General features: G+C 23.4%; 1 protein-coding gene across 1 annotated transcript; it reads right to left on the bottom strand.

Annotated features, from left to right (window-relative positions):
* Window positions 1-544: 544 nt before the first annotated feature.
* On the bottom strand, window positions 545-27,214 carry PRELSG_1120200 (HECT-domain (ubiquitin-transferase), putative; the record flags this gene model as incomplete). The annotated part of the gene is made up of 1 exon (XM_028677473.1): window positions 545-27,214. One exon carries the CDS (start codon window positions 27,212-27,214, stop codon window positions 545-547), a length of 26,670 nt encoding a protein of 8,889 aa, XP_028533858.1.

The following is a 27,214-nucleotide window of genomic DNA, read 5'->3' as shown; positions in this document are numbered from 1 at the left end:
AATGATATTATTTATTTACTACTTGCATATTTTTTTCTAAAAACTAAGAAAAATATTAGGTAATACAATCTATTTATGTTACAAATTTAAAAAATAATATTACTTAAAAAGTTACGAAAGTAATATATTTAATATTTTAATAAAAATTTAAAATAAAATTAATAAGAGTTATTCTTACAACTAAAATTAAAATTAAATAATAAAAAAGTTTTAATAAATTATAAAATAAGAAAAAAAAAAAAATTAAAAAAAAAATTGATAAATTATTGGGAACTAAATAAATATATAAATTAATTTTTTTTTGGTAATTAAAATTAATTATAAAGCAAAAGAGAAAAAAAAATGAATGAAATTACCTTTTAATTATTAGTTCGTGATTAATTGTAAATGTTATTACATAAACTTTAAACTATATTATTATTTATATATATAGAAATACATGCTTATTTGTAATTGTAAAAAAAAAAAATATATTTATTAAAAATTCCCACTTTTTCTAATACTTTTTTTTCTTCCTTAAATTTTTTTAATTGTTACTATAAAATTATTCTCCATACATTAATTGCATTTGATCATGGACTACATATGCATCTAAATCAATAGCAGTACAATTTTTAATTGCATACAACAGTCTTTCTTTTAAAATTTCTAAAGAAGAATATTGAGGTAATAACAAACGAAAACCGCAAGTAACGGCTGTAGGTAATCTTTGATCTATTTGATTAATATTATGATTAACAGTTTCCACGTCTATAATCATATACCAATCATTTTTTGTTGTAGGCAATCTTGAGCGACCTGAAACAAACCTAAGAAATGATTGTAATTGTTCGTTTGTAAACTCTTCAAGTACTGTAAAAAGTTTATCTTTTATTCTTAAATCATTTGACCATGTGTGTGCTTTTAATACTTCTAAGTCAATTTCTCTTTCACCACAAACCATATGTTCTACTTCCTTAAACTCATATAATAATCTTATTCTACCTAATGGTATAACAGAACTAAATCCTTTTAGTAAATGTCTTATCCCTTTAGATGATTCATTCATTTTGCATCTAGTCATTAATCGAATAAAAAGCTCTAAATTATCAAAATTTATCGGTATATTAATTCCATTTCTTATTAGTTCAATAGAATTACCCCCAGAATCTTCTGTTAAAAAAGTCATGTCTCCTAAGGACTGTTTTAGTTCTATATTCCATCCATTCGTCTTTTCAGAGTTTAACATTTTTAAAGTTTTCAACATTTCAACAGCAACAAAATCATAATCACATAAATCTTGTAATTCTAAAGGTATCCCACAAATTTTCTTCCAAATTATAGGGTTAAAACATATATTTAATGTTGATGCTATACAAACACACATTCCCATAACTCTACCTAAGGATTCATACATAGCTAATTCCATTGCTTTCATAGTTTTTTCATCATATTCTATATTATTTAAGTTGTTTTTATTTGAATCCTTCGATTTTTTATTATTACCTTTTAAATTATTTCCCATATTTTCATTTTCATTTTTACTTTCTCTTTGTAATGTATCATTATTTTCCTTTTTTTTTTTTTTTAATATTTTATCGAGAAAAGCTTTTCTTGATTTCAAGGAAGCATTGTTTATAATTTCAAGGACATCATCGTCGTACATGGAATTATCATAGAAATAATTGTTGTATTGATTATCAATATGGAAAGGTGTTTTATTATTTTCTTCCAGCTTTTCAAAGGTAACTGACTTTTTGCTACTAAAAAGATATGCTTTATCCTTATCCATATTATTGCTAATTATATTTTTATCATCTTTTTTTGGAGGAAATTTTCCATTTAATAATACATCATTCATATCGTTATTCATATTACTATTATCATAATTCTTTCTTAAATTGTTATCGTGTATATGCTCGTTATTATTAGTTTCATCATTAGGAAAATCGTTATTTGCAATTATATCATCATTATTTATATTCGAATTTTGATTGTAATTGTTATTATTATTATTTATTGTATTATTAAAATTAGAAAAATTTCCTGTTTGAACTTTGTCTCCACAATTTCGTGTATAAATTTCTTCTCTGTTTTTTTTTATATCTTCCTCTGAAAAATTAGCTTCTTGGATATTTTTAAACATTGAATATATTTGTTTATGAGATCTTTGTAATTTCTTTTTTATATCTTTAATAGAATTATATATATATAATATTTGCCATCTATAATTCTCCAAATTATCAATGAAATCTATTTCACCAACGTAATCTGATTCTTTTATTATGTATGGGGTACTTTTGGGATTAATTATTACTGTATCTTGATGTACTCCTATAGCTTGTGTATAATTTGGGGAAGGGATACACAAAGGAAAAACAGGCAAACTCTTATCCGGAGAATCTGATAACTTTCCCATAACTTCTCTTGAAATTGATGAAAGATATTCATGAAAAGGTCCACCAAAATCGGTTGCCCCTTCTCCTATAAATACAACCATAAAGGGTCTATCTCTTGGTTTTCCTCTAAGTTTATGAGTATCTATATTTAATAATGAAAAAGTGCTTTGATACCACATAGTATGAGCAATATTTTTTGCTGTCGCAGCCATACCTCTATCTATCCTTAATGTTAAATTAGATTTTTCTGAATTAGATACAGTAATATATTTCAAGCATTCTTTCCATAACTTTAATATAGTATCATGCTTAAGGAGTTTTTTAATAAATAAGTATGAAGATAATTGTACAGGCAAATCAGATGACCCCATTGCTAATACCATTTTACTAGAGGAATAGGTATTCTTACAATACTTAAAACAATCTATTACTGTTTCATTTGAATTTTCTTTTTCATTATCATCGCTATATAAATGAATTATTTCATTTAATTTATGTAAATTTTCTGAATTATCGAAAAATAATTTTTTTTCCATATAATTAGAATGTGAGTTGTCTTTATTAGAGCAATTAATATAACTACTGGAATCATTTTTATATGACACATTATTTTTAGATAACGATTCTCTTTTATCTTCAAGAATATTATATCTGCTTCTTTTTTTTGAAGAATCACCGTTATTATTTTTTTCATAATCTATATCTCCTAAATTATTCCATTTCTTTTTTGTATTTTGAGAATTTTCTATGATTATATTGTTATTATTTTCTTTTAAATCATTCAAATTATGGGATCTAGTAGAATAATTATAATTTTCATTTATATATACGTTCATATAATTATTATTTGCGCTTAACATAGATGTATTTTTAATTATATTACTATATGATTCATCTTTTACTTGAGATATATAACTGCTACTATACTTAAAGTCGTTTTTATTTTTTTTTATATCCCAAGGAAAATATTTATCATTACTCATAAAAAAACATAGGGGGCATTCTAGAGTCCTCAATCCTTGTTCTTCTAAATCAATTTCAGGTTTATTGAATAATATTCCTGTTATTGGAAAGCAAGATTCAAAGTAGCAATTAAATTTATTTAATAATGTTATACGATCTTGTATAATTTTTAAAAACAAATTTTTATTTTGCTCATGAATATGATTTTTGTAATATTCTATGCTCATAACTATTTTATTTTTTGTAACATTTTTTAAGGATTCTTCAGAAAGAACAAAATATTTTTTAAAATTTGGTGGCAACATACGATATCTTTTATAATTACTTTGATATATAATCCTCATTGTAAAATTATGAACTTTTTTTATTTCTTCAATAAATTCATCTAAAGACATGTTTATTCTTTTCCATAATTGTGACGTTTTGCTAGGTAATTTTTTTTTTATTTTTTCAATATCAAATGCATGATAAATAAATAAACTTACTTTTTCAGGGGAATCCATATAACTACTTATTAAATCATATATATGAAGTATATATGTATCTATTGTGTGTGGCCATATCTTATTACATTTCTCTCTTATTATTTCGTTTTCACATGGTTTTGATGTAAAAACCATTTCACACATTAAATCAAAATCACTTTCTTCACTTTCATATTTATCACTTGAACTTTCAGTATAAACACTTTCATCTAAAGGGCTTTTTAAAGTTATATTATTGGAGTAATTAAAAGGATATAAACTTGATTTATTAGGAATATTATTCAGGTTATTTTGTTCTTTACCATTTTTATACCTATTTTTGTTATTGAAAAGGATATTTTCATGATTATAATTATTAATATCACCATGTTTATTGTTATAATTAATTAAATTATTATTTTCTTTACTTGTAAACTTATCTATATATTTTTTGTTTTTATTATTTAGTAAAACACTTGAAGATTCAAATGGAGAATCATTATTTGTATTATTATCTCGTCCATACTTTGTTTGGAACATCTTATGAATATTCCTGAATTTTCCATAATTGAAAATTTCATTTATGTCTTCATTAAGTTTTGAGTTACTATCTATAAGATCCCCTAATTTTATAGATAGTGTAGAACTTGGATTTATTTTTTTATCTTCTATGTCATTATTTTCATTAATATTTAAGAATTCATTTTTATTATTACTTGAATAATAATTTGATATTTTATTTCGTAATATGTAATAATTTTCACTTTTTTTTTTATCAGTATTGGGGGTTTTATTAATACTTACAGTATTATCATCTATGATACTATGATCACTACCTTTACCTTCTACAATATCATTAATATTATTTATATTATTATTATCATTTATATCCTTATATAATTCCACATATTTTTTAAACATCGGAATATATTGCTTTGAACCAATTTTATATATAGACTTATCAAATGAATAATCTCTTCTAGTCTCTTTTTCTATGCCTTTATTTGTTTCATCATCATGATATGAAGAGTATAATTCTTTATTTCCTTTTGCTTTTTTATTTATAAAATAATCATTTAGGCAATTTTTATCTTTCTCATTATTCCCATTTGCGTCATTATCATTAATATTTCGCTTGTTATTTTCTGGATAGAAAATTTTTTTTAAAATATTTTTATTAGAACAAAAATCATATAAAACAGTTTCCTTATTTAAATTTCCGATGTCTATACTTTTAAGTATATCATTAAATATTTGCGAATCATACAAAGCATTTTTTAAAAGTTCATTTTTATCTTCTATTATATTCATTATACTATTATAAAATATCAAATTGTTACCATTTTGTAATATTTTATCTATAAATGAAGCGGATTCTAAAATTTCGTCTTCGTACTTAAAAATGGTATAAGAATCCGTTATCCATTTAACATTATAAAACTCATTGTATATCCCAATTCCTTTTAATAATTTTTTTTTCCATTCATTATGTGCATTATCTTTCCATTTTAATTTGAAACTATTAAAAATATTACAAAAACTATCAATTTTTAGAAGAATATAACCTAGATCAATTAAACTATAAGAACTTTCTAAATTTTTTTCTAAATCAATATTTAAGAAATATTTTAATCTTTCATCCACATACAGAAAATTAAATAATTCTAAAAATATTTTGAATCCTTTAATTATTTCCAATTCATTTTTAACTTTCAGTAGTATATTTTTTAGTTCATCAATTTTAGGAACATCTTTTGAATCTAAATAGTTATTTTTTAAAACATCAGAAAATACACCTGATTTATTAATAAATTCTGTTAGGTAGAATTTTAAATCTTGATAATTAAATCTATTATTTCTTAATTTAGAAAATACAAAACTTTTTTTAATTTCTTTTTTTATATATGCATTATCTTTATTATTTTTCCTTTCCTTATTTTTAGTTTCCTTTTCTAAAAATAGATTTCTGTGATTCTTTTCATCTATAAAGTTATTATGAGAGTACATATGCCCTTTATTAGAATATTTATGAACGATTATATAATTTAATATGTTATTTGCACATTTATTTTTTTTTTTTGTTGTTGTACCATATTTAATACTATTAGAGTTCATTCGGTTTTGTATATTATTCTTATCTTCTTTTTTTTCTATTCCTATATTATTATAATAGTTATTTCCCTTGCAGCTGAGTAAATTATAATTCATTTCATTTTTATTTTTCCATTTATATGCACATTTCTCATTTCCATAAATATTTGTATCATTGGAATATTCCTTTTGCATAGATAAAACATCATTTGAAATTTTGGAATTGTCAATATTATTAATATTGTCTGTTTTACTATATTTTCTTAAATATAAAGAATTATTATGTTTTTCAAATAATGAATTCATATAATCTTTTGAATCAAATAACATATTATCCCTTTCTTTAGTATAATCTTCTTGATTTTTCTTATCCATAAATTCTATATCGTCTCCATTTTTTGTTTCATATTTTTTTTTATATTCTGTATATGTATTTAAATGAAATGAATTTTTTTCTTGAATGCAATTTTTACTTATTCCGTTTCTCTCCTGCAAATATGAAAAATCATCTTGAAATTCACTACATTTTGAAGCATCATATTTTTCACTATCTTCTTTGACTTTTTTCTCTAAGTTGTAGAACTCTGAAATTGAAGAACTAGGAGAATTATCGAGGCTGTAATACTCCTCTTCTTTTCTTCTTATATTCCAATTGTTATAATTTTTAATTTTTGTACAATTTTTTAGACAAGCTAACTCTTCACCTCCTACAACAAAAGAGTTAATTTTAATCGATGAAACACTATTTAAATTATTTGTTGAATATAATGGAAATCCCACAACTATAGAACAATTAGACAGCAAACCAGGTATAATGTCCTTATTGATGTAGCTTATTTTATCTTCTTTTTTACTTTTTAAAGATAATCTTGTCCACATTTTTAAAAAATTTTCAACTTTTTTATCTTTTATAGAATTTGTTTGTGCTAATTCTTCTACTGATATACCTTTTTTGTTTTTAATGGTTATATCAGCACCCAACTTTAATAACAATTGAACAATTTTAAAAATGGAATTTTTTTTCCCTTCATTATTACAAGAATTCAATAAAACGTTATGCAAAGCAGTGTTTCCTTTAGAATCTTTTTTATTTATCTCTACACCATACATACAGACTAGCATGCACACAATTCTACTATATCCATATTCGGCTGCAACCATTAGAGGAGTCTCTTTTTCCATTTTATAACAATAATTATTAGGGTTTACTTTACCTAACTCTATAATATTTTGTACACACTCTTCACACCCTATTTTACAAGCTAACATTAATGGTGTTAAATGTTTGTCGTATTTAATATTTTTCATGGATGTAATAAGTTCATAAGGAAATTTTTCTTTGTTTATTTCGTAACGTTCAAATGATATTTCTGATTGATCTTCACTTGATTTTGATAATAAATCTGGATTATTAATCAAAACAGAAGTAACACTTGTACAATCATTTAATAATAAGGAGTTATACAATTTGATCATATTAACATGATTTTTTACTCTTACTACAGTTCCATTTTGATTTTCTTCTATTATATTATCAGAATAATTATTTAAATCCTTATTTAATATTTTTTCTTTTGTTTTTATATTGTTGGTTCCATTAATTCTCTTATTGATTTTTTGTTCGTTAGAAGTAAAATATGTATTTGAATTATTTACTTTAAAATTACAAAGTGAATTGAAAGAGTTATTTAAGTATATATGTGAATTATTGATATTAATATTATTATTATTATTATCATTTTTATCCGTTTCAGTTTGAATTTTTAATACATCTTTTTGTATAATATTTTTACTGTTTATGGTACTTCTATATCTCCTTTCTACATTTGTCTTAATGCTCAAATCATTAAGATTTATATTGCTCATGTCACTAGAACATGATATTTTTGATGCATTCCTTATTTCTGCTATTTTTGTTTCCTGATTATTTTCATTTAATGATTTATTTATTTTATTCCTATAATTATAAAAAGTATCAAATTTAAATCCAAATTCATAATTTCCATTCTTATAAAAAAATAAACTTTGATACAAGGGTTGAAATTCTATGCATAAATTATCATTAGATTTAAAGCCAACAACATTTATTTCGCATTCTTCTATTTTATCAGATGGAAGTTCTGAAACACATAAAGGAAGTCTTAATGGGCAAATGAAATTTCCGCTACTTGTCCATAGCCAACGATAAATGCCCCATATGATACCAACAGAATTTTTATATTTGTTGTCACAATTGTGATCATTATATTCATTAAAATGAACGGTGCAATTAAAAATAAAAGGTTCTGCGGGGAAAATAGAATCATATGAATTTATGCATGACTTAAATTCTTTACAACCTATATAATACATACAACAGTTACTTGAGCAATCATTATAATCATTAAAATTATAATTATCTGTGATTTTATCAACTTCATTGTATCTATATTTTTTTGATAGACTCTTATTCATGCATACCTTATTCGTATGATTTGTATTATGGAACTTGCTTATAAATGTATAATTGTTATCACTTATTAGATTTTTTTTAAAACTGTCTTTATTACTTATATATTTCTTTTTATGATTTATATCAATAAAATTTTGCTTTTGTTTTTTCTTATCATATATAGTTTCTGTATTGTATTGTGAGGAGTCAATTTCTTGTATTGAGCTATACTTTATGTTATGAGAAGAATCCCTTTTAATTTTAGGAAAATTACTAAATTTATATTTTATATGTAAATTATTTTCATTGTTTGTGGTAATGTAATCATTAATATAATTACTATGGATATAATCTTTTGTATTACCTTCTGGGATAAATTCTTGATAATAAGATGTGTAATGAGTTCTATTTTTATCAGCTAATTCATAGTAATTTGCTTTTGAACATATATTACTAGTTAAATTGTTATTTTTTTCATTACATTTGTTTTCATTTTTTAAAAATAAATTATTTATAAGGTCTAGATTGCTTTTAGTGTTTATGCTAATATCTTTATTTTTATTTATTCTATTTAGATGTTTCTGAAAACTTATGTCACCCTTAATTATTTTATTCAAATTCTCTTTTTGTATATCTTTCTTTGAATTTGTTTCTAGTATTTTAGCATAAGGTTTATGTGTATTTGATATGTTATGAATGTTTAAATTAGTTTTTGTGGATTTCTTTTCACAATGATTTAGTCCATTTAAACCTAACTTACTCATATTTGATTGTTTGCACACATTTATATAACCAAAATAATTCTTAATTGATATATTTTGTATATTATTAATATTTTCAAATGATAAAAATTTCCATTTTTCTCCTTGTATATGCTTACAATACATATAATATGTAAAATCTATTGGTTTACTTTTAATTTGAATATTAGGTGTAAAAAACATAGTGTCAGAAAAATTGCTTATGCAATCAGTTTGCTCATGTTTAAGGTTATTATATTTTATTAGTATTTCATTATTTGATTGTGGAATTATTAAAGGCATTACTTTTTTGATTGTTGTTATTGTTGTTGAAGTATCGGGTAATACAAAGCATTTAGGCTTCCATAAATTTTTGTTCCAATATTCATGTGTATTTATATAATCATTTTTATATTTCATTTTATGAATATTTTCAAATTTAAGGTAAAATTTTGATAAAGGAGTAACAAATGTTTTTTGCGCCATTTCATTAAATTTAATGTGTAAAGAAGCATTTTTAAAATTATTAAATTCATCTACTTCTCGAGATGTTTTAGGAGAAATTTTTATTAAAGGCAGAAATTCGTTCATTTCTGCATCAAATTCTTTACGTAAAATTAATATGTTATTTACAAACCATATTATTTGTTTACCAATGATTCTCACTGTAATATTTACAGAATCTGTTAATTTATTCAAAATTAATAGATTTACTTTCTCAATAGAATTATCAGAAAATAATCCTGTAGAGTTAACTGTACCATTTAGAACATTTAAAGTAATCATATTTACTTTTTTATTTATTTTGTTTCTATGAATAAAGTAGTTATCTCGGTTAATAGGGCCAATATCAGATAATGTTTCAGAATATAGATTATTGCATATATCATCTTTACTATTTTTGTTATTGTCACCATCTTCACTATCATAATTTTTTAAAGATTTTTTAATCTTATCAATTTTTTTATTATTTAAACAAATTTCTACAGGCTTCTTACTATGTTTATTTATATTACGAAGATTGTAAGCACTCTTTTTCAAAGTATACTCATAATTATATTCGTTTCTTTTTGTTCTACTAATATAATCTTCTCTCTCCATATTTTTTGATAAGCAAGAAGAATATTTTAATGTTTTATCCATTTTTCTATTAACTTTTGAATAAATTTTATTGCTATAATTCATATTATCTCTTTCTCTATAGTGATCTTTAGAAGAAATATGCTTTTCATAATATTGTTTATTAAGTGGAAGATTGTCCTTGTTACATTTTTCTATTTCATTATTATTCCTTTCATCATAATTTTTTACATATATATCATCATCTGTTTCAGAATAACTTTTTATATTTAATACTCCAATTTCTATATCAGGTAAAATATTAAAATGTTCATGTAATTTATCTATATTGCTATCAGTCAATGATAGAGATAGGGTAAACGAAGAAGTATACGATCCTGAATATAATGTAAAACTTCCCAATGAAAAAAAGGGATAAGATAAGTTATATATATCAGTTAATTCAATGTATGAACCCAAATTAATTTTTTCTATTTCATCAAAATCAAAATCCTTAACTAAGGATTGTTTTTCAATATAAAGAAATTCTTGAGGTCTATTAAATTTCACTTCGTGTAAAATATAATTGAAGTCGTTATCTGCACTAAAAATTATATTAGGACGTTTAAAATTTCTTCTGCAGATCTTTTTAATTATCTCCTTTTCAGTATTATTTAAATTTTTAATTTTTTCAATGCTGTTATAATCATTTTGAGAAATATTATTGCATTCTACTGTATCTCTACTATCATTTTCTTTATGATTACCTTCCATATAATTTGATTTCTGAATAAAAATATCTTCCTTTTTTTTTGGTAAAGGAAATATATCTTTTATTTTTAATTTAATAAAATCTGAATTAGAAGAAGATATGTAATGTATTTTTTCATCAATATCAATTATAACATTTGCAGAAACCTTTTTTGGTAAATGAAGTACATGATCAACAAACATTTCTGGGTAATGTCCTTCATAATGATTATCTAAGACATTTCTTCGATATTGTTTTTCTATATTTTCATAATCTCCAAGCAAATTATTTTTATCACATATATTCGAGGAGTTTTTTTTAAAGTCATCGTTATTTAATGAACAATTTGTTGTCTTTTCTTTATTCACATAATCATAAGTAGTTTTTGATTTGCAATTTTGATCTTTTTTAATTACATCAGAAAAATCATATTCTTCATTCTCATGATTATCTTTTACACAATTTGTTATATTATTTTTTTTTGAATATTTAGAATATATTTTTGATACATGGTCAACAACATACAAATATAAGCAATACTGTTTAAAATTCGTATGTATATTTTCATTATAGTAATGCATCTCATTATATATATCAACTCTTTTAATATAGTATGCGGCACAAGCAAAATAATGAATTAGTAAAGCAGCATTAATTTTTATAGAGTCATATTTTCCTTGTTCTTTATTTTCAGGTATATCAAAATTGGAATAATTATTTGAAGTTTTTTTCTCATTTTTTCCATTTACACATGTTGGGTTTATGTATAAACTATTAGAGGCAGTTGAATTATTACCATTACAAGTATTAACTGCTTCTGTATTTTCTTGTAAACTGTTATTGTTAATATTGTTTGAGGAAATGTTAGGGCTACTTCTATTGGCTGCGTTTAAATTATAAATAGTTTCATTACTAACACTACTGATTCCATTAAAATTATTGTTTAACACCCTGTTATTAGTTGAATTCTGTATGCAGTTTAAGATATCATTAATATTGTTGTTCAAATTATCTATAATATTGTTAACATGATCATTATTATTTCTAATACTGTTGTTATTATTCTCATTGGCTTTATTTTTGCTAGTATTATTTTTATGATTATTTTCGTTATTTAAATTTATAATTTGATTAAAAATTGATGATCCACACATATTAACACACTGAAATATATAACTTAAAAAAGAGTAATAATTGCATTTTACTCTTTTAAGTTTTTCTTCTGTATTTTTAAATTTTTCTTTTTTCTTTTTTATATAATTATTATTTAATGTATCATTAATGTTATCATTATCAGTGTTTACTTCGGTACAAATATTAAATTGAGTTAACATATCAATTTTATTTAATTTCCTATATTTTTTATGAATATTGCTATTTTGCCATATAGAAACTATAGAAGACCAGTAAACTAATCTGCATACATCTATACCTAAAAATATTGGAAGTCTATTTCCATTCATAATTAATCCAAATAAAGAAGTAATTGTTATTGGAGTAATGCAGCATGATCTAATTCTGGATGGGCATAAAGGGTGTCTAACAAAAGTATCTAGCATCCAATGAGCAACATGAACAGAAGGTGAAATAGCATAAAATTGTTCTACTTTAACTCTTTTTGGTGACATAGTTTGAGCGATTGAACCCATTAAATGATATAATAATTCAGATTGAATTATTAGTAATAGTTGCTCTACCAAATCTTTATCTTCCCACGTAACAATGCATTGATAGAATATTCTCTGCCATCCATATAACAAAGAATTGGAACTTTTTTCATTGAGTAATTTATAAACATTCTCTTTAATTTTTGCATTTCTTAATTGCCCTTGAAATCCTTGCCAGTAATCCTCTTTTCTGAAATCTTTACTCCTACTAAGATAATAAACACATACACGAAACAAATACATAATGCTAAATATATTTAACATTTCTTCTTTATTCCTTGATTCAAAATTAAATAATAGACCTAGGTTATGTAATTTTTTATTTCTTTTAATTTTTTTGCAAGGTATAATTTTAATATTTAAGCTTTCCTCTTTATTTTGTGTGTAATCATCATTACTCCAAAGAACTTCATGTTCATTTTCTTCTTTACTTTTATCTTTCAATGACTTGTTTTCTTCAATATTACGATAATCGCAATTAAGAAAATCATTTTCACTTCCTTTTTTTTTATTAATGGAATCATATATTCTATCCACTGCATTATTTAATGTTTCACAATTTTTATCTGATTCCTTTAAAAAACATTCTTTTCTTTCCTTTTTATTCATATTTACTTTCATAGTATTACATAAATCTAAATTATCATTTTTATTATCACAATTATCAATATAAATTTTATTTATTTCTTCCTTTGATTTTTTTTTACTTATTCTTGTTAGACTTGTCTTTAATTCATCCATAAACAGTTTCGGTAATAACAATGCCATAACACAATTTATATCTATTAAATATTTCTTTAATAACCATGAAGCATATATTTTAACTGTTTTACGTACAATTCTACTGGAAAAGTATGAATTAGTATATTCAAAATCAAAGAGTGTATTTTTAATGGAGTTTGGGTTAAAATTATTATTAGTATAAGGAAAGCATAATGAATATTTATGCTGGCTATTAAAGCAAATTAAAAGATTCATGATGTAAATCCATAAGTCAAATGTATCGTTTTGTGCTATTACCTGCTGATTTTTAATTTTTGGAATATATATATTAAAATATTGTAGAAAATCAGACGGGATTCCACAAATGTTTGCTATTTCTAATATGTTTATGTATTCATTTTTTGTATTTTCCTTAGTAAAGTTATTTCCTTTTGATGAATAAAAAGGTGAAAAATTAGTGTCTTTACTATAAATGGAATCATCCTTTGAGTTATTAGAAAACAGCTTCGTATTTTGTGGAGTTTTATTCTCAAAACTGTTTATAAATGGAGATATATTACTATTTTGAGAATCTTTACTTTTGCTTCTGCTAAATAAGTAATCAATTTCCATAAAATTTTTTTCAGAGAAATGCCTAATTAAAACATCACTAATTCCTATATCGACAAAAAAGAAAATTCTAATAAAGTTTAGCATTTTTTTAAAAGATCTATAAACTGCCTCATTAGGTTCATAATTTCCATCACGATTCATATCTAATAAAGTTCTCAATAAATTACAGCAACACATTATTGCTTTTGTTCCTATTAGACATAAACTATATTCAAAAAAGGAATATTTATACATTCTCTCTCCAAATGAACTATTTTTTAAATCTATGGTTTTATCATCTAAATTTTTCTCTATTTCCCTTTCTTTACATGAAATTTCCACTTTATTTTTATAAGTTTCATTTACTTCATTTTCTTCTAATGATCCGTTTTCTTCCATAAAAATAGAATTCATTAATGAATTATAATTATTACTGTTTGCATTAGCTGATGTAACGCTATTATTCAAGCATCCATTATCATTTGCGCTATTTGTTTTTAAGGTATTTGTGCTATTACTAGTATTTTTTTTATATATATTATTTTGATTATAAATATTACTTTCTACATCAGAAATATCTTTTGATTCAAGTGTATTTAGATTTTTATATTTATATCTATTTTTTTTATTAGTTTTTAAACTACTACTGCTATTTTTATCTTTGCTACTATGATCTTCATAATCATTTTTATGCATCTTATGAGTAATGAAATTCAGAATTGCACTTAAAATTACCTTACTACATATAATTTCAACCAAATTACAAAAAAATAATTCGATACATTTTCTATCTAAACCATATGTTACTGAATTTTTTAAATCTGATAAGCTTGATAGCCATGGAAGTTCATTATAAAAAGATTTTGTATCGTCAAAATTCTGATCCCTATTTTTTTCTTTTGGTTTTCCATTTATATTTAATCCTAAAATACAGATTATAGATAAAACTTCTCTTATTAATTTATTTAAATTTAGATTATCTTTATATTTGTTGTATATATTTATATTTAACGAAGAATTCTGATTTAAACATGAAGAATTGTCACTTTTCTCTTGAGTTATTTTACTGTTTTCTATGTTATATTCATTAGATTCCTTTTTATTATCATAATTACTATTATTATTTCTATCTAATATATTCTTATTTTTAAAATTATTGATATTATAATTTTCCTGTTCCCCATAAGATAAATTCATACTTTCATTATATTTTTTTTTTAAAGAGTCATTTGTTTTATTATTTTTACTTTTATCACTAGAGGATGATTTAAGTACTTTTTCTTTTATGAATTCATTGCTATCTTTACCAGAAAGTATCTTCCTAAAACAATTATATATACCATTTTTCATTTTTTCTTCATGTGATAAATTATTTAGGGATGTAAATTCTTGTGTTTTAGATTGTATAAAATCAATAACACGTGGATACTCATTTTCAGAAAATAAATAATGTGATGAATTATGCCTTAAATATGGAACTATGCTAGTTAAAGTGGAATTCATTCTTATTATAACTTCATGTTTTAGATCTTTTAATATTTCATTGTCTGAATCAAGAATTGACTGATAAAGTTTTACAGATTCATAGAATTCTTTTTTTTTCAGCTTCATTTTTTTTAATTGTTTCTTCATATTTTTTTTATCATATCCAGAAAATGGATTAAATTCATTTAAATATTCTTCATCTACATTTTTTTCATCCATTCTTGAATTATTTGAATTTTTTGTACTTGGATCTACATATTCCATTGTAAATGTTGGTCCTTCATACACAATAGTCAATGGATCTTGAAAAATAAATATCAAATTCATTCTTCTTTCAAATTCAATTTGAGAATCTGCTTCAAAAAGAACTTCTAATACTGATCCAATACTAACTCCTGAAACCATAAGTTCTGTCCTTAAGCATTTTTGATTTTGCTGATCTTCTACATTAAATTTTACACTTAATAAATCTCCTAGTTCATATTGTACATTTGCTGCAAATACATCATGTCGAAATGGAGGACACATATTAGTGCGGAATCCAACAACATCATTTCTATCAAATACTTCAGAAACATTTGATAAAACACATTCAGCTGGTGCAACTGTTACACCAAAACGTCCTCTCGTTTGTATACGAAAATTAATTATATCGTTTACTTCATTTGGTCCAATATTTAAGGCTGGAAATGTAAGAGGTGCTAAACATAAAACTACTCCTCCTAAATTTAAACCACGTAAAACTCTCAAAACTCTTCCTTCCATATGAGCTTCAAAATCATCAGATGATCTACTAGACATAAAAAATTCGGACTGAGGCAATTCATCAAAAGGATGATTTCTATATGATATTCTTGGTATTAATCTTAATATATTATTTGTACTATTACATTGAGAATTTCTTTCATTATTGATTATACTTCCATTCATTTGATAATCATTAGGAGAAATAGTTTCCTTAGAGCTTGAATTTATTTGTAAGTTATTATTTTGAGATATTTCAATAGTATTCATTGTTTTTTTATCATTATTTTCATGAAATATAGATTCATAATTTTCATTCATAAAATTCATTTCTCTATGAAATAATTTTTTTGTTTCTTGAACAATTAACTGCTTTGGAAACATTTTAATTGGAGGTAAGCACTTTAATAAAAAAAAACCATGCAATTTACTTTGGCTGTAATTTTTTCTCATATTAAAATCGTAGTATTTAAGAAAAAAATTTGATATGCTTATGTCTTTTTCTTTATTTTTGATAGAACTATTATATTTAATACCTTCTTTTGAAGGCTCATCAACATTGTTGCAATTCATATTGTAAATATTATTCTTTAAAGAACTATCCACGATATAATTCATGCTTTTTTCTTGGTTTATAGTGTAATTTTTTGGATCAATATTATAATTATTCAATATATTATTATCAAAATATCTATTAAAAAAAACAGTTATTTCATCAGAGTCATTAGGAGCCTTTTTTATGCATTCAGTAATTAACTTATACAAATCACAATTTATATTTAGTTTATTCAATTTTTTAAAACGATAAGTAGGATTATCTTGGCCAAATAGGAAACATTTAAGAAGTGTAACCGCAGCAGTTGGCGAGTTCTGAACACAATTAATTAATGAATACAAAAAATCGGTTATCATTTTCTCACAATCTTGTATTTGCTGCTTATTTATTTTTGTATTATTAACAGTAATATAGAATGAGCCTTTTTGATTTTTTGTTAAATCATTATATATTTTTACAATATTGCATAATTTGATTAAAACTGACATAATCATTTTTAGTACTGATTCTATGAGACTTTTTCGTTGAAGTGAATGGAATTGAGATTTATAATCATTATAATTATTTTTATAATTATATTCTTCATCTAATTCACCAGGAATGTTACAAATTTTCTTTTTAATATATTTAGTAGTACTTTCTGCTACTACTTGATTGGTATTATCAATTTCCATGTTTTCTCCAGAAACCAGTATCCCCCAAAGTACTGTTTTAATTAAATTCCAACTTATTAATTTTAGTTTTTTATAATTTAAATTATCATTTTGATCATAATTTGTATTATCATCTTTTTTACATTTTTCGGAGCGTGTGTTTTTATAAGAATAGTCATTGTTATCATTAGAAAAATCTTGATCTGTTGAAAATTTTTTACATTCACAAAAATGTTCTGATAAATATTCTCGGTCTTCATTTTCATTGTTTTGTAATTTATTATTCTTATTATTATTTAATTTATCTATTTTTTTGCTACAATTATTGAATTTACTCTTTAATGAAATTTTTTCATTTTCCTTATTTTTTTCCATATTTTGTAAATCTACTATAGAGCTAATTGCGTTGGGGTCACTGCATTCTATTAATTCTTTATTTATAATTATTGATTTTCTTTTTACCCAAATATTCATTACATCATTTGATTCTGTATTAACTGAAAACTCCAATTCATAATTACTTTTTTTAAGAAAAGATCGTGCAGTTATATCGTAATCATTATTAGTACATATTTCTAATTGTACGTCTGATATAGTTTTAGCATTACCATAAATATTATAAACTGGATCTCCACTAATATACCAATAACACGAATTAAATTTATTGATATCCATGAAGCTATTTTTGTTAGTATATTTTATAGATTTATTGATATTTCTTAAAGGTAAGGTATATAAAGATGAATTCTTATATTGCTGAGTACATAAAGCCCAATACTGGTTTTCATATGAATATTCCTTTTTTATTTTAAAACCATTTAAATTTTGTACAATCTTCATTTTATTTATAGGTACATTTTCTTCTATAATTGCATGGTATATAACAATTCCTGTTATTACATTGTCAAGTATCACTTCATTTTCATGTTCTTCTGATGAATTATAATTTCTCATTTTAATAATTTTTTGCTTAATTTTTTTTTGTTTTTTTTGTATGTGTTCCGAATGTATATACCCTTTTACATCAATCAAATTATTTGTTACTTCATTTTTACAAGTTCTCTTTGTAGACATTTCAACAGAATTCTCTTTTCTTATATTTTTAAAATTTTTGCTGACATGAGAAATTTTTGAGGTTCTGTCTTTAGTTTGTGTTGTTATAGATTTGTGACAATAAGAGCATTTTACTTTGAAAACGGAATTGTTTTTGTCCGTAAAAAATAATTTCTTATTTCCTCCAAACAAATTATGTTTCAAATAGTCACTACTTATATGTACTTCTCTTAGCAGTGGCTGGCAAATTGTGAGCATATGATATAAGAATGGTACTACATATCTACTGTCGTTTAAAGGTTTTACCCTCAAACATATCTGTAAAGCTATCAACCTTAGAACACTTTCAATCCATAGTGTATTCATTGAGTTTTTTATAAATTGAGAAAAACTAGAAGAATTTACTATCATTTTACGATTATATCGTAAGTACCAAATACATATACTTTTTGTAATATCAGTTAACGTAAAGGAAAGAGCATATTCCATTGGTTGAGTAAACCAATAATAATATGAAAACTGATCTTTTAAATTTTCATTGTTGCAATTACTAGTTTTATTATTTTTGTTCATTTCATTAATTATATTTTTCAAAGGTGTTACATTTCGGAACTTTATAATTATAATATGCAATAATTTTAAAAGCATCCATCCATAATTCTGTACAGAAAATAAGGAAGGTTCAACATTAGAAATAATTCTGTTGCATTCATTAAATGTTCCTCTACTTGAAGATGGAACAAGCAAATCTAATATAACTGGCCATTGCATACTTTTTGTAGATTTTTGTCTCCAGTGTTCAAAAATGCTTTTTTTTCTTTTATCATTTTTATTATACTTTTGATTTAATTCAAGATTCCTATATTTTCTTTGATCTCGAAGTAAATTAGCTTTATTATTTTCACACAAAACAAGGAACTTATTTTTTTTAACGGAAATGTAATTTTCTTTTTTAATACTACTTGGTATAAGTGATTCATTTTGGATTTTCCCATTTACGTTATATCGATTATTAATGGATGTATTTTTCTCATAATCACTTTTTTTTTTTTTTCTGACATCATCAGAATTAGAATTATATCCTTTTTGTGGCCTCTTATTAGAGAAAAAGTTTTTATTACTTACATTTACTATTGGATTTCTAATTCCTCCAAAAATTCCTGCACATAACATTGATTTTAAACTTCTACTTATTAAGTATCTACATAAAGAAGTTAACTGTTCTATTCTTATAACATTTAGAACTGTTTCAAGATCAGGACCATTAATTAAAAAATTTAATATCTCCTTTAATTGTAGTAGGTCTTTAGAATCAATACTTTGTTCAAATATATTACTTATCATTATATCTTTTGAATTCATATGATGATATTTATTTTTGAAATAATCAAACGATGAAAGACTTTTTTTTTTGTTTGAAGAGTGTATATTTTTCATTTCTTCTTGATATCCATGTAAAAATTCTTGTCTATTCACTGATGATTCTTTTTGGCATTTAATAATTCCATTTATTTTATTATTAATTTCGGATAAATTGAAATCATATGAATTTTCATCGTAATCAAATACAGAATGGGTGTATTTTGTAATATGACTTGTGCTATTATCCCATTTAGTATTATGCACATTCCTAATTATATAATCATTTTCATCAAGAGATTTTAGTGAAAGAAAGAAGCAATCATATTTATCATTATCAATGTTAGAATTAAGTTCTTCTATTTGTACACCCTTATCTTGCTGAAAAATATAATTTCTAGTACGTGAATTTAGCCATAATTCTCCACTATTTTTAATGTTATTTTTACAACTGATATTGCATTTTAATGCTAATGAATTATTAGAATGAACATTGTTCTTATCAGAAAAATTGTAATTCATATAATAATTCGATTCATCATTATAATAATTTCCACTATCACAACTAGGACAACTATTTGAAAAGTTTGTATTTTTATTGTTACATAAATATGTATTTAATTGTTTATGATTTTCAAAAAAAGGTTTATCATACTTAATATCTGTATTATTTGGTTCTTTTATATTTACATTTCTTTTATATGTTTTTAATAATCTTTTTAAAAGGTACAAGTTTTTCGTTGTTGCTTTACCGAAAATGTTTTCTGTACTAAATTGCATATATTCCAATTTTTCATCAATTTTTTTTTGGTGACCAAATAATTGGTCCAAATAACTCATAGAGGAGACATTTGCTTTTAAACAAGTAGCAAATGTTGGCATTGTTGCAGCTTCTTGAATCATCTGGTAATTGCTTCTATCTGAATAAATTTTTCTAACAGTAATAGGTATGTCATAGGAATTTCTGCGCATAAATACAAAATGCTCATCCCATTCATGAGAAAAATTAGCCTTTACAGCTATGGAGCATAAACCAAAGGGATATGTATTTATTATCCATTCACATTTTTTTAATATTTTATCTATTAGTTTCTCTCTTTTTTTCTTTATTAAGTCCATTGTTATAAATTCATTACTTTTATCACTACATTTTTCTGTATTAGGTAATGTATCATTTAAATAATTTAATTCTTCCTTACTTAAATTGAATGAACTGAACTCATCTTTTTCATGCTCGTAAGACAAGATATTCTGTTTCTTATTCTTATCTAAAAGAAAATCGTTTTGCTTACCACTATTGTCAGAAAATGTGCAATTTTTTCTTGTATTTAATGAACTTTTCAAATCATTATTTGAATGAATTTTTGTTTCCATTTCATCGAATGTTTTATTATCTGATTCAAAATATTCTAAACTTTTTTCATTTTGTTTTTTTTCATTGATTTTTGATTTAGAGGATAATTTATGTTCTAGGTTTCTTTTCTGAAATTGAGTCTGGCTTTTAGATATAAGATCTACAACTCCCTGCCTAGCTAAATTGCAGGCTAAATTTATTTTCTTATGTTCCATGGTTTCATTTACTGATATGTTTTCTTTTTTTCCCATGTTATCAACATTTGGAGAATTTTCATCAGTATCCCTTATTGGGTTATGATTATAACCTATAAGATGCAAAAACACAGCCACAAATGCTATTTGAGCTCTTTCAAAATTTTTATGAAATACACGATAAAATGATCCTAAATATTTTATAGCATCTTTATCGTTGTTCATTAAATCCTTTAAAAATTCAATATTTTTTTTATTACATTTAATTCTTCCTTCTTTTTGTTTCAAATTTCCTTTTTTGTAAATGTTTCTAGAAGTTTCATCTTCATATGTTGATTGATATGCTTTAATAAATTCATTTTCCAGTAAGTTACTTTTATTTATAATATTATCATCATGATTTAATTTAGTTGTTAATTTATTAGATAAGGGGTCATTAATTAGAGTTGTGTCATTTGCTTCCTTTGTTGCTGATAAAAAATTTGAAATACTTTGAGGAACTATGTAATGATTAAAAACGTAATTTTCATAATCACATACAGAACAATCTGTAAGTTGCAACAGTATGGTTCTTATTGCCTTTTCAAAATCATAATACTTATTTTTTTTGGATGAAATGCGAATATACTTTGCAGAATTAATTAAAATCAGGGGTATTGGATGATAAATGGGCATTTTCATACTTTTTCTCATATTAATGTATATTTCATATTTGCTTAAATTATCAGTCATAATAGTAAAAAATGTTAAAAAATGAGTAGCTAAACTAGTGATACTTATACAACATTCTGTTATGGGATGCAAATTATCTTTGTGAACAGACATTTCAGAGGATAAATGTCTAGATGTTAGCAAACTTTGCAAAGTTATTTTTAAAAACATTGGCCAAATGTTTAAAGCCATTTTTAAAGATAAATAGTTGTTTAATTCCTTTATATAGGAGTATTTTTTGCTTTTCTTATGAACAAACAGAGTTGTAACATATCCTAAACAGGGAATTATTCCACTTATGATAAAATTACAAGCTTGTAATAATGTCAAACTTTTAGGTTTTATCATATTTTCACATAATTGCAGAAATGAATTTTTTTCATTTACGTCATTTTTTATTACTTTTGATCCAAATATATATATAAATTTGTGCATACCATTTTTTTCGTATAAATAGTGGTATGAAATATTAGATAAAACACGTAGACCAACTCCTAACATTATTTTTAGTATTTCTTCCAAAAGAGAAAAAATAAAGTTTAATTTTTTTGAATCATTTTTATATTTTCTCATTTTTTTTTTTAAGTATTTAAGTTTCTTGCTATCTTTATCATATTTTTTCTTTTTTGAAAGTTTATATATAATTTCATTTAATTGATTGTTAAAATTGGGCAATTCTTTATTTGATTCGTTAAAATAAAATAAATGTTTTCTAAAATAAAATTCTTCAGTTTCATCGGAGCTAAAATTGTATTCAGATAAAACTGTAGAACTCGCTTTGCTAATATATGATTCGTTTTGCTTTTTTTCATTTTCATTTTCTCCTATATAATTATTTGCACTTTCTAGACTATTTTGAATGCAATGTGATAACTTATTTCTATTCCTATATAATTGTGAACCTGAATCATCAGAATAAAATGACAAATCATCTATTGAACCTGGGATATGGCTAGAAATCAACGGAATCCATGATTTTTCATTTTTATCACAATTATTAAACTTTAATAAATGCTCATTTTTATTTATACAATTACTATATCTACTGTTACAACTACTTGCATCTTCAAAATCATTTGTCAAAGTATTATAGATTCGATTTGTTGAAGAATATGATTTATTAAATCCATCTTGCGCAAACTTTTGTTTTTTTTCATATTTTGAATCTTCTACTTGTATATTAATTTTCTCTTTTTTTTCAGTTTTTATGTTTAACATTTCATTGTGTAAATTATAAAATGGTATAACAGGCTGGTATAAAAACGTTTTAGGAGATTCATATTCACTTGCTATTGTTAATATGTATGTGGTAAGCATTAAAACAATTCCTCGTAAAAAAATAGATGCTACTTCGCTTGCATTGCTTACATTGCTACTTTTTTGTTTTATATCATTTATTATTTTTATACAGATGTCAAAATAATCATAATATGGGTAAACTTCATTTTTTGTTTCATCTTCATAAAATGTACATAATTTATGGATAATATCATATGTTTTATTTTCTATTAAAAAATTATCTTCTTCATTGTTCTGTACAATTGGTACATTAATAGCATTGTTAGTTTGGCATTCTATTAGGCTAATTAATTCTTCAACAAAAAGACCAAAATGTGTGGTATCAATAATTCTAGATTTAATATTTTTTTTTCTTTTTTCATATCTTTCAATTTCATGCTTATTTTTTTCATAATATTTTCTTTTCTTTCTTTTTTCATCTTTTTTATTGATCAAATTAATATCGTTTAAATTATCAAAACTAGTGTTATAAAGATTGGAATTAGAAGAAGAAGAAGAAGAAGAAAATACACTAGAATTCATGTTTTGAGAATTTAAGTAATTATTAGTTGAACTTACTTTGACATATTTGTAGCTACCTGAATATTTTTCAGATGGAGCACTTAACATCCGTTTCATCATTATTTCTAAAATTCCTTTATTTTCCATGGATTTCAATAATTTCAATATCATTTGCGAATCCAAGCTATTATTATCTGAAAAAAATTTGAGTAAATTTAAAATGGTTTCAATACTTACCCTCATAAATATGTTACTTATTATTATTTTATCTGCCTGTAGAAGTATTTGAAACACATTTCTCCTTAATAACCATAAGCATCCGTTTAAATCTAATTCCTCCATTTCATAATTTTTATTTACATAGAAATCGTCCCTATTTATGAAGGGGCTTTTTAGTTTAATTATCTTTAAGAAGGATTTTATTAATCTTTCTGACAAACAATAAAAATTTTCATTATTTTCTATTCTATTGTTCTCCTTATTCAAATTATTCTTTAAATATAATTTCAAAATACTTAATGCGCAGTTTTGAGAATCAGATATTAAATTCCATTCATATATACCTTCTCTATATTTTTTTAGATAATCATTAAATTGATCTACACAAAATTCATTTGCCTCTCTATTGGCATTAATACTATCTTTTTCTATCACACAGTTTTTTGTTAATTTAAATAACGTTTTAAGAATTTTATTATTGTTTTCTGTATATTTAACTAGTTCTTCAAATGTATAAATATCTATGTTATTATATAATGTGCATAATGTCTCTCCTTCAATTATTTTTTTATAATCATTGTCTTTCCAATCACAGAAACGATATAAATAGCGATTTAATGAAGTAGATACCTTATTGTAAAGTTCTATAACACTAATAGGATTTTTAAGGAGAAAATTTTTGTTTATTTCTGGAATTAATTTTCTGCTTACTAAATCCTCAACAAATGCTGAAGACCAAATACACTCTTTTGGGAATTCAAAACTGCAACTGCGAGAAGTAAATACTTTTAGTCTTATATTATTATTGGATAAAGCATGTTTTTCGAATGAGGAACCCATTTTTTTTATATTCGTTGATAATAAACGTCTCCCATTTGAATAAATTACTATTTTACCATGATAGTTTTGAAAATCATATGTATTTCCTTCATTAATAAAACATCCTTGATCAATCAATATATCAAATACAATTGTGTTCATATTTGTTACATCATATACATTTATAAGTTTATTCTTTTCATTGCTTTTTGTTTTAACTTTCTCATTTATCATAAACTCATCATTGCTTATAAAATTATTTTTATATGTGTTTTCATTGCTATCTTTAATTTTTTTTATTTGATCTGATTTATCATAACTTGTTCTTTCAACCTGTTTTTCTCTCATCGAATTTATTGTACTTTTTGACTTGGTAGATTTGGTATACATATAATTTTGTTGAAAATCTATTTCTAAAAAGTTATGTTCTTTATATTTATTGATGCTTTTGTTTGAATTATTTTTTATGTGATCTTCCTCATTATTTCCATCTTCAGTTAATTGAAACAATATTTTACATTTGGATCCCAATTCATCTAATACTTTTATGGAATTGTCAATCTCAAAAGAAACAACAATTTGAAATATATAAGATCCATAAGTAGGAAGTATATTACTATAATATTCACAGGGGTTAGGAATACCTTTTAAACATCTTTGGGGTTTATCATGAATTTTCAAAAACATCGGGTATTGTAAAGAAAGTAATTCTAAGAGTTTTAGTGATTCATATTCATGCAAAGGAATTTTACAAATTAATTTCTTTAAATTAGTGTTATTTTTACAAAATTCATTATTATTACTTTTACTTTCAACTTTTAATTTTGTTTCGTAAGTTTTAGTATCAGCATTATTACAAGTGGAGTACCTTTCATGGACACTTTTATGGCATGTTTTCATTTCATGTTTTAAATAAGGTATAATTATGTATTCTGCTACTGTATTTAAAAAATGAATTAAAAATTTTAAAGAATTTTCATTTACTGCCATTGTTAAGAATGTATCTACTATTTTCAGTGTTAATACTAAATCATTGCTACAAATAGCATATTTTAATACTTCTTTACATATTTCATGATAATTACTATATATATGTAGAGGTAATAAAGAATAATCACATTTATCTTCAGTACTTGGTTGCATATCTCTTGATTCTTTACTGCAGGTATATGAATATTTTTTTTTTGTTTTATTCATTAATTGTTTAAGAAATATATGTATTTCCTCTTTTTCAGTTTTTATGGAATTTATTCCTTTTAAAAGAATTTTTAATATATTATAATAGTTAATATAACTATTTGAAACATTACTACACATCTGATTTTTATTTATATTAAAAAACTTGAATACCATATCTTGTATCAATGGAGTGTCTAGCTTATTTGAAGAATCACATTGCATGTTGGAATAGTATTTTTCATAATATGGAGAAGGAAGCATCTCACTAATAATTTTACCAGTTTTAAACAATGGAGCTTTAATATGATCGTTCATTGCATGCTGAATCATCGATTTCACTTCTATTATTGATTTATTTTGATGATTATATATAGAATTTCTTATATTTTCTAAATATGTTGGTAATAAAATCATATTATTGGTTAAGGTTGAAGTATTAGTGAAACTGCTATCTTCGGAGATTTGTGTTTTATCATTTTCATCTTTTATAATTGCATCGTTTAAGCTAATCATTTTTAAATATTCTATATATTCTTTATTTTTCCATGATTTACTATCTATTTGATTTAAAACTTCATATAGATAATCACCATATTCTTCTAATTCATCAAAAGGTTCAATAACACTTTTTTCAACTATATAATTGGTTTCCCATGTATCAATATTTTCCTTTATTTTATTTGCTTCATTCAAAGTAGAATCATGAATATTTTCATAGTTTGTAGTATTTTTTTTTTTGTAACTATCAAAAATATTTCGTTTTTCGAATTCATTTTCGTTTGATTTACTATCATTAGATTTATTACTTTTTTTTAGAGAAGTTATTATAAGCTGTATCAGCATGCCACACATTTGATGATAATACTTCTTCTTTTTTGACTCTAAGTAATTAATAAACTTTAAAATATCTTCTTCACATTTTTTGCTATTATTTAAATCATAATCATTCAATTTTAAACACCCAACAAATTCCAAGTATACTCTTGCTTTATGTAATAACCGTAAAACATTTTCATAACTGCTTATTATACGAGAAGCAGACTGCAACAGTAAAAATTCTCCATCGTTGTCAATAGATTTAAAAAATCTTGTTCTACTGACAACAACAAATTCGGAAACATAATTTTTATTTTTATCTTGAAAATTGCTGAGTATGTTTTTTAAATTTTCTGAAATTAAATTTTTATCATTTTCACTTATATTTTCATAGAGAGGATATATATTATTCAT

The sequence above is a fragment of the Plasmodium relictum genome (assembly GCF_900005765.1).
Source record: "Plasmodium relictum strain SGS1 genome assembly, chromosome: 11".
Taxonomy (NCBI): domain Eukaryota; phylum Apicomplexa; class Aconoidasida; order Haemosporida; family Plasmodiidae; genus Plasmodium; species Plasmodium relictum.
The sequence above is the reverse complement of the archived record's forward strand: the minus strand, read 5'-3'. Positions and strand labels throughout refer to the sequence as shown.